The sequence below is a fragment of the Propithecus coquereli genome, unplaced genomic scaffold, assembly GCF_000956105.1.
Source record: "Propithecus coquereli isolate 6110/MARCELLA unplaced genomic scaffold, Pcoq_1.0 Scaffold109, whole genome shotgun sequence".
Lineage (NCBI taxonomy): Eukaryota > Metazoa > Chordata > Mammalia > Primates > Indriidae > Propithecus > Propithecus coquereli.
Window position 1 is genome coordinate 3,323,286 of NW_012134858.1, and position 10,518 is coordinate 3,333,803.

The following is a 10,518-nucleotide window of genomic DNA, read 5'->3' on the forward strand; positions in this document are numbered from 1 at the left end:
TAAATTAACCATGTTGTATTTCTTACAGAATTTGGCCTCAGTATGTGAAGGATAGAATTCATTCTACCTATATGTACTTAGCAGGAAGTATTGGTTTAACAGCTTTGTCGGCCTTGGCGATAAGCAGAACTCCTGTTCTCATGAACTTCATGATGAGAGGCTCTTGGGTGGTAAGTCAGCTGTTTTTGTTTCGTTTTTTTTTTTGGCTAGAGATCAAAAGATTAGATGAAATATATTGGGAGGGAGAGGTACTAAATGGAAAGAATACTATATTGAAAAAGTTTTTGTTCAAATAATGTATCAATTACAGGTGGAGTATTCCTAATTCAAAATCTGAAAAATGCTCCAAAATCCAAAGCTTTTTGAGCACTGACATGACACTGAAAGGAAATGCTCATTAGAGCATTTTGGATTTTGGATTTTCGTATTAGAGATACTGAACAGGTAAATATAATGCAAATATTCCAAATCTGAAAAAAAAAATTGAAATCTGAAACACTTCTGGTCCCACACATTTCAGATAAGGGGTATTCAACCTGTATTAGTGCAGCTGAGACAAATTAGGAAGTGCATTCTGAGGTAAGGCAGCTATTAATTCTTTGTCAAATATGTATTCTAATAGCACCAGAGAAGTTGGAAATCAAATTTACAGGGACATTCTTCTTGTCTACCAGCAGATATCAAACAGCCTCTATTTTGTACCAGTTTACTAAAAAAATAAAGCAAATGCAAAACACCTAAGCATTTTGTGCTGTTAAGAGTAGACTGAAGTTGCTGCTGTTATTCCTAAGATTCTTGACCTCTGTAAAATTTCATATTCATTGAGTATTTCTTGAGCAATTGTTATTTTGGTAAATACCAGAATACAATTTCAGACGTGGACCCCATTTTCTTTTTATCTGGCACAATAGATGAACTGGAGTAAGTAGTACAGGCTGGGCAATAAGAAAGTGCAAAGTTCAGCTCGGGTGCGGTGGCTCATGCTTGTAATCCTAGCACTCTGGGAAGCAAAGGCGGGAGGATCTCTTGAGGTCAGAAGTTCGATACCAGCCTGAGCAAGAGCAAGACCCTGTGTTTACTAAAAATAGAAGTAATTAGCCGGGAATTGTTGCTCCATAAATTAATATAACTATTGGAGACAGAAATGTCTCAGGAGTTTTGTAGAGCTTTGCCCTGAAGGAATATGTGAACGTGTTAGTTTGCATATCGAAAGCTGTTTCACCTCAGGAGGGCATCTCTGAAAGATCAGTGGCTGGCTGTATCCCACAATGGCGCCACGATTCTCAGGCCTGAGGTTTGGACTTGCTTTGAAAAGCAAAGCAGGTCTGCTAAGAGCCACAGGATGAGAGCTGATCAAAGAGTGCCCGCCTGACAGACAGATACCTGTGGCTGAAAGCAATTGGCCTAAGGGACAGTTCCTGCTTAAACTCCTGACTACCTGTCTCAGTACACAATAACTTGATAAAGAAAATATGGAGCCACTATATCTCTGTTTAACCCCTCTGTTAAATGATAAATTTACCTTAGAACTTGGAAGTTAGTCTTTGAAAGATTTTGTAACCATTTGCTCACATAGATAGAATTAGTTAAGGGATCTGAAGAAGCCTTTTGAAAAACTTTTAACCTAAGAGGAACTACCCGTTGTTATGTAAATCTGTTACCCCTGGCAACCGATGACTGTACCTATAAATGCCCATGTAAAACTTTACTCTTGGCCTTTTGGGATTGACAGAGAAATCCAAGGCCCCCTGAGTACCCGCTTTGCCTATAATCTTTATAAATCTATAAAACTATACCTTCATCTCTGTGTATTCTTTTATTTCCCTTATTTTCCATTTCCTATTACCTTCTTATCCTTTGCAACAACCCCTAAGGGACCCGATTTTTTGCGGGGAGCTAGGCCATCTCCCTGCAGGGAATGACTAAAAATAGAAAAAATTACCTGGACGTGGTGGTGGTGCTAACCTGTTGTCCCAGCTACTTAGGAGGCTGAGGCAGGAGGATCGCTTGAGCCCAGGAGACTGAGGTTGCTGTGAGCTATGATGACGCCACGGCACTCTAGCCTGGCCAACAGAGCAAGACTCTGTCTCAAAAAAAAAAAAAAAAGTGCAAAGTTCAGTTGAAAGTTTCTGTCTTGGGCTATTAGGGAGGTTCCTTGAAGGAGACATTTTTTTCACCAGGGTTGTTGAAGGCTAACATGTTTAGTTTTAGGAAAAAACAAGGGCAGTCTAATTTTACCAAACAGCTTGAGCAAAGAAGAGGTAGGAAAACCTAATTTTAAAAGTGACTTACAGTTCCATTAGAGTGAAATTCAGGTATTTGAGGTCTGGAGTGTGAAGATGACATGGGTACGTTTGATTGCCAACCTAAGGAGAGCACATAAGCAGTCAGAGGCCATTGAAGATACTAGAACAGTGAAAGCATGATTTGTATTTGCGTTTTAAGAATGAACGTGGAGAAGACATGAAGCAGGTGTACCAGCTGTGCCTTTGTAAGATCAAAAATGAGGGATGATAAGAACCTGAACTAGAGCAATCAGTGTGTGACTAGAGGAGGAGGAGAGATGAGTTTATGTAATGCGTACCGATTCCCCACGCAGGGAACCCAAATCCATAATATTTCCACTACATTGTACTTTCCAAAAGGAGAACCATTTACAGTAGCATAGCCGTTTGGACACTTCCGTAGTCTTAGGATCATGCTTGTCCAGTGGCTGGCATGAATCTTCTAGCCCAGAGGTTCATGAAGGCACAGAATAAGCATGGTGCATTCTCACCGGGAATGTCAGTTTTAATCAAAGATAAATAATTTAAAACAATACTTTTGTAATAAAACAAATAGCAATATTATGAAAGATTAGAATGTATATAAAATTTTCGACCCTAAAATAAGACTTCAAGGAAGTTTTGTGCTTGGGCTATCTTTTCAACGCCCTCTGGGCAAAAGATCACCCTCCTCCACTGTTAGGGATGCTTAAGGAAAATAGTTGGGAGAGCCAAAGATGGGTGCTACAGAGATAAAGATACTGCCCTTTGGAGATGACAGATGTACACATACACAGACAATGTCAAAGTTTGTCCCGAGTGGTTTTGGAACAGGGCAGGCATCTGACCCTGTTACTGGGCAGCCAGGCTACCTACTAGAAAAAGTTAGTCAGCCAGGTAGGAAGGAAGTGTTCTCAGGCACAATGGACAGAGTTAAGGTAAGGCATGAAACTTTGGGGCATGTTTGCAGTCCTACCGGTTCAGTACAGCTGGAATGTAGAGTCTGGAAAGGTAAAAGGCAAAATATGAGACTGGATCATGAAGAACTTTAAAATTAAAAAATATAATTCCAGTAAATATCCTGAAAATACTGTGCCGAGGATGCGTGAAGTAGTTTTTAGTAATTGTTTCTGCATTGGAAGATGGTGGGATGGAACTTAGTATGCTTTTCTGTATGAAGGTTTTCCCAGTCTCAGAAAACACAGCTGTTCTTTTTACCATACTTTACATCAGAGCTTGAACATTCTGACATCCATGGGTCAGACAATACAGATGAGTAAGGAGGCCTGGCATGTCACACAGGGGGTTATTGACATCTAGAGAAAGGCTTCCAACTAAAAAGCATTGACCACGGTCAATTTTTTTTTTAGTAGTTGGCCAAACAAAACATACCTGCTGCCTGATTCTGTCCAAGTTTGCAATCTCTGCTTTAAATTTCTTGAAGATTGCTTATCACTGTCTTCCATTATACACATTTCTTCTTGTCATACATGAGGAATATTTTAATGTTATAACAATGGAAATCTAAGATAGGCAAAGAAAAGGAATGAGCACCAGATCAGCCATAAACCTGGAAGGATAGAAATGTAGAATCTTGTTTTCATCTCTTCATGTGCTGTGATATTCACCTATTTTTCAAGTTTTCATTTAGCAAATATGGAATTCAAAGCAATGTACTGATATCTGTATAAAAATATACATATTCTAATTAGTAGATCATGACTGATTTTAAAGAAAGTGCTATTTGTGCTATCTAAAATGTATTTTTTATTTAAGAGTAGTTATCCGGGGATTCCTTAAAGAATTTTTGTTTCACCTCTAACAAGAGTAAAATTATTAAGGTGATGGTACCCATCCAATCTCAAGTCACGTACTTGCAGCTGTCTGCAAAACCTCCTATATGGCAGTAGGGGGCACTCTTGCTAACTTAGCCACTACAAAATAAACCCAAGGCCTTTAATGTACCAGAAAAATACAGGATTTGGTTTATTATCCTTCATCTTTTTAAAGCTGGTTTATTAGAAGTAACTAATGGTACTTGAAACTTGTGGTTTTCTACTTTGGTTTTAGATAAGGATCCATTTTTCTTAATAATACGTGTCTTTCAGACAATTGGTGCAACGTTTGCAGCCATGATTGGAGCTGGAATGCTGGTTCACTCAATACCATATGAACAGAGCCCAGGCCCAAAGCATCTTGCTTGGTTGCTGCATTCTGGTATGTTCTATTTTAAATTGTTATTAAACAATCTTGAATACTACCTCTTTTGGGTGGGTTTCAGTTGTAAATTACTTATACATAATTTAATTAAACCTCACATTTAGAAACACAGTTTTCTTTAGTCATTACTGGTTGCATTATTGCCAGACCTTTGCTCCAAAAAGTTGATTCTGATACTAAGACCATGGACATCCCCAATATTGAACTTTTCTCCTCTAATGGTCTAGTATGGAGAGATTTTCTTGTGTATTTTGTTCAATAGCAGGTGGATTTCAGATCTAATACACATCACTTGAGAGTTTTTATTTGCTATCTTTAGAAAAATTTAAAAAAACCTCTGAGGGTAGAGAAAGTTTTGTTAAAAATTTTGCTGTCAAATGCAAAACTGACTGGAATCCTAATAGAAATGTCATATGTAGTAGAAATTTTTATCCAGTATCTTTCCTAGAACAAAAGCATTTTAAAATTATTCATCATCATGAGATACAGTATACTTTATTACTTGATCCTAGAAGTGTTACTCTTGCAAAAGTGATACACTAATATTGAAAAATCACTATGTGCCTAGTCTATAAGGTAAAACTATGTTTAAGAAAAGGGTAATTTCTGCTCAGTGCTGAAATAAGGACTTATCTAAGATTTTTTTTAATTAAGGAATTCCATTTATCTTTTTTAATTAAATTATTGATACCTTTTTGCTAGAATTTTTATGAAGAGTTTATAGTTTTTAGTTATAAACAACTAAAATTACTTTTTATAAACTCTGATAGCATTCCCTGTAACACAAAATAACAGCAGTGTATCCTAGAAATTCCTACATTTTAAGATTATCATCATATCCTCTTTTCTCTTTTACCTTACTCCTTTTTGGCCCCAGTAGGTTTGACCTTGAGTTATTCATTCTAAGCCTTTTTATCCTAGTTCTTACATGAATGTTGTAAAAACTGGTGGTAAGATCCAAATAGTGGATTACGTAGGATTTGATGGTAAAAATACAGATTAATGTTTGTGCTTATGAGTTGTAACTGTTTGACTAGGAATGGTGTTAATTAATGTTGTGATATAGAATTTCAGTAGCCGCAGATTTTGTTGTAGAATTTTGGGGGTAGTATTTTCTAAAGGGAAAACTTTTTATAAACCTATTGCTTAAACAATAAGATATAGTATGTTGGCATATTTAGAAGTGGTATTTTCCCTTTGATTGTTATTTAGTAAACACTTAACAAGCGCTTTCTTGCTCTTTCTCCAGGTGTGATGGGTGCAGTTGTGGCTCCTCTGACAATATTAGGAGGGCCTCTTCTCATCAGAGCCGCGTGGTATACAGCTGGCATTGTGGGAGGCCTCTCCACGGTGGCCATGTGCGCACCTAGTGAGAAGTTTATGAACATGGGAGCACCCCTGGGAGTGGGCCTGGGTCTTGTCTTTGTGTCCTCACTGGGTAAGCTGCTGTGCTTTGACACTTAGTTCTTAGTTCATATTGTCCTAAAATCTGAAATATTCAGGTATCCTAATTCATTGAGTCATTTTTAAAAGTTTAAAAGGCATATTGCTAATTTGACTGGAGTTTATCACATGATGTCGTATGAACATCTTGGCAACATGGTTGATCATTATTACTGGTTTCACCAAATACATCTAAAATGGGAAATTGATCTGGAGAATATGAAAATTGTTCTGATGCAAGTGCCTTCCTGTAATGTTGGCAGGTGGCCCACTGGAGGAATGAGGATCATGGGTTTTGAACTAATGTAAATAAGATTAGACAGTACACATACTCAGATGTCTTTTTACCTGCACGGTATACTGAAGAGATTTTTTTTTTTTAAGTATTGTCAGTTATAAATCCAGTTATAAGAAACTGATTTTTCAAAAAAGAAAAAATTCTTCATTTCTGCCCCCCCCTTATTTTGATTTCAGGATCTATGTTTCTTCCACCTACCACTGTGGCCGGTGCCACTCTGTACTCAGTGGCAATGTATGGTGGGTTAGTTCTTTTCAGCATGTTCCTTCTCTATGATACCCAGAAAGTAATCAAGCGGGCAGAAATAACACCAATGTATGGAGTTCAAAAATATGATCCCATCAACTCGTAAGTAGTCTTTAATGTTGTTACTTTTATATAAGGATGTTGGTGTCAGTTTGACCTATTTTGTTTTATAGCCACATTTAGTTTCCTAGGGCTACTATAACAAAGTGTTACAAACTGGGTGGCTTAAAACAATAGAACTTTATTCACTCACAGTTCTGCAGGCCAGAAGTCCAAAATCAAAGCGTCAGCAGAGATGGTACCTTGTGAGGGCTCTGAGAGAGAGTCTGTTCCATACCTCTCTTAGCTTCTTGTCACTGCTGGCAGTCCTTGGCATTCCTTGGCTTTAGATGGGTCAGTCCAGTGTCTGTCTCCATCTTCACATGACATACTCCCTGAGTGTCTGTCTCTATCTCTTCTCCTTTTATTTTATTTATATTTATATGCATACATGTAAATATGTATTTTATATATATATATATATATATATATATATATATATATATAAAGACAGGGTCTCACTCTGTTGCTGGGGCTAGAGTGCAGTGACGTCATCATAGCTTACTGCAACCTCAAGCTTCTAGGCTCAAATGCTGCCTCAGCCTCCCGAGTAGCTGGAACTATAGGCATGCGCCACTACACCCAGCTAATTTTTTTTTATTTTTGGTAGAGACTTGATCTCACTATGTTGCGCGGACTGTCTTTTCCTTTTCTTATAGGGCTACCAGTCATAATGGATTAAGGGCTTACCCTACTCCAGTATAACCTCATTCTAACTTACATTTTAATTACATCTGCAAAGACTGGATTTCTTACCTTGTCTCTTTTATTTTTCTTCTGAGAGAGGATCTCACTCTGTTGCCCAGGCCAGAGTGCAGTGGTGTCATCATAGCTCACAGCAACCTCAAACTCCTGGGGCTCAAGCAATCCTCCTGCCTCAGCCTCACAAGTAGCTGAGACTATAAGTATATGCCACCACACCGGCTAATTTTAAAAATTTTTTTGTAGAGCTACTCTCGAAATATTGCTCAGGCTAGTCTCAAACTCCTGGGCTTAGACAATCCTCCCATCTCCCAAAGTGCTAGGATTACAGGCGTGAGCTACCACTTCTGGCCTGTATTTCCAAATAAGGTCACATTCACAGGTACTAGGGCTTAGGACTTCCGCATATTTTTCTGGGGTGGGGGGACACTCAGTTGAACCCACAACAATGGCTTTGTGAAACTTTACTGTTTTATTTCTGTTGCAGTTTGGTCTATTCTCTCTCTTTAGTAAGCTGTATATCCAGAAAACCACTGACTGTATTGTGACTAAGTGTAATATTTAAGCATTCATTCAGTTAATTCAAAGTACTTTACCTATTTTTGTTAACTAGCCTCATGATGCAATAATGTGCTCATTGGTCAATTTTTTTTAATAGTATATATTTTGCAAACTTTAAAACTGAAGAAAAGGTATAAGTCAAATATTTATTGGAAATGTATGTAATTTACTTGGGATTTTTAACAGAAAAGCCGATTTCATACTTCTAGAAATTGGAAACTCTTCAATATATAGATTACAGTTTTGGAGATATTCAACTTTAGTTGCCATTAAGTGTTATATAATAATGCTTCTTCTCTTTTCTTGGCATCTACCAAAGTAGGTTATTTTATTTAAACAATTTTCTAGAGTTTCATGGTGTCTGTCACTTTTTTTAAGTAATTTGTTTTTCTTTATCTAAAAATAAAACCTAATGTAATGGTTTAGAAAAAATGTTGCTGTAAGGCTTACAGATTTGGAGCAATTTGTAGGTGGGTGGAGGGTGCGGGCAAAGCAGGTATATTATACTTAAAAATGCCAGACTCTGTCTAGCAAGTTTTAATAAAGGCATTTCTTTGGTTTTGTTGTATTTCGTTGTCTATCACCCAGTTTTCTTTGCAAGTTACTATACTCATAGTAGAGTGTCAGAAAATAGAATAATAATTTTTAAAACTGCCCTTTAACATTTAAAAGATGAGTCTGCTAGAAGGAAAACCTGACTGTTTGCTAGTCTAGGGCTTCCTTAGTTGGCAGTTGAAGATATTTTAAATCTCCATTCCATATAGCTAGGACAAATAATCAGAATTGGTTTTTGTTCTTTCCTATGTTAAATAGTTTATCATCATTATTAGAATTGTATCATATATAATGACCATAATATTTTTTTCTAGGATGCTGGGAATCTACATGGATACATTAAATATATTTATGCGAGTTGCAACTATGCTAGCAACCGGAGGCAACAGAAAGAAGTGAAGTTACTCAGCTCCTGGCTTCTCTCCTACATCAGATATCTTGCTTGTTTAATAGGGCAGATATTCATTAAATAGTTTGTACAAGCAGCTTTTGTTGAAGCTTAGAAGATAAGAACATGTCAACATGTTTTAAAATGTTTCAGTAATGTAATGCTTCAGGTCTGCTTTTTCTTCTGGAGAATAAATTCAGCAGTACTCTTCCAAATAAGCACACACATGTCTCATGTTTGAGTAATTTTAAAATATCTTAATGAATGTGAAAACTAAGGTTTGTGCTATGAGACTATAAATATTTTATCAATTTTTAAATTTATTAGGTTAAGTAAAAAATAGCAAACTTGTGTCTGCCTGCATATTTTTTGGAATGCAGAATAATGTGAGGTCATAAGTGATGAAAAGTTTTGATAAAGGGACCAGGGGTAAGTACAGGGTCACTTGCAGTCTATTTTTTTTTAATACTTAGGACTTAGCACTTGGGTGATTGGTGATGAGCCAGTGACAGACAACTGGGTATTTGGAGACACGAGATTGCTGTTTTTATATTTATCTGCTGAACTTAGCAGAATTATTAAGCATGAAGCAAAGACACAGGTGATGCATTTTCCTGCTGTTGCTTCTCAGTGTTCTCTTTACAAAGTAGTTGTGGTTATGTTTGACTTCTCGTTGTTAGGACAGTCCAGAATGTTAGTCATATGAAGAATCCCTGGTGGAATTATATATGAGTTTTACATCTGAATCTTCTAACATGAAATATCCTTAAAACTATTCTCAAGATAAAATATCCAAAGCATGAATTTATTGCTTTTCAAACATGCAAACAATATGTTCTGGATTGCTGGAGTTTTCTTGCATATTTATTGAAGTGTCTAATTGAATGCAGTCTTGCTTTTCTCATCTCTTCAAGCTTTGAAGGCTTTATAGAAAAGCCTCTTTGTGGCTTACACTTGAGGATATGAAAGCAGTTCTTCTCCTAAGACGGTTGGTTTCTTGCATTCCCTCTCAGATTGAGCACTAAAAAGCAAAGCAAAACTAGTTGTCTCTATAAAATATATCAATAAAAAGTGTAATGGGAAAATGCTTCATTAGTTTCCCCTAGCAGAATTTTTTCCTTCTGTCCTGCATAAACCATTACTTAACTTTTTTGTGACATTTATAAGTTTTTGATACAGAAAAGTTATTTTTGGAAGTGTTTAATGAATGAAAAGTCTGTATTAAGATGATTGCTATTTTTGACATTTATTACAATAATCCAGAAATAACTAATTAACCATCTCAAAATACATAGGATGCTTATTTCTGAAATAATAAAGGTTCCAGCCAGATGGTGATTGTTCTAATTTTTCCGACTTAACTATATGTATACCATTTGAATAGGGAGTTAAGAAAGCAACTTAGTGCCTTGCCAATATAGTATAGTACAGTGTGATAAGAATGTGGTACTAGTAGCTAGACTGCCTGTGTTTGAATCCTAACTCTTCCATTTATTTCTTATTTGACCTTGGGCAAGTTACTTAACTTCTCTGTGCCCAAAAATAAAGATAATAACAGAACCTCCCTCATAGGGTTACAGTTAAATGTGTAGTCACTTAGTAAGCATTATATAAGTTTTAGCTGTTGATGCTGTTTTTTTTCCCTAAGTAGTAATGTAAATGCCAAACTTCTGCTTTTCCTCAACCTATCCTCATATATATACAGTGTCAGTATGATCATAAAGTGAAATATTAAAGGGCCT

General features: G+C 36.6%; 1 protein-coding gene across 1 annotated transcript in view; it reads left to right on the plus strand.

The window, feature by feature from the left end:
* Positions 1-9,003, plus strand: part of GHITM (growth hormone inducible transmembrane protein) — a 30,908-nt gene extending 21,905 nt beyond the window's left edge. The window contains exons 4-8 of the mRNA XM_012647934.1: positions 29-170; positions 4,373-4,481; positions 5,734-5,922; positions 6,402-6,573; positions 8,703-9,003. Of these exons, the coding sequence (XP_012503388.1) occupies positions 29-170; positions 4,373-4,481; positions 5,734-5,922; positions 6,402-6,573; positions 8,703-8,787 (697 nt within the window). The 3' untranslated portion in view covers positions 8,788-9,003. The remainder of the gene's footprint in view (positions 1-28; positions 171-4,372; positions 4,482-5,733; positions 5,923-6,401; positions 6,574-8,702) is intronic.
* The last annotated feature ends 1,515 nt before the right edge of the window (positions 9,004-10,518 follow it).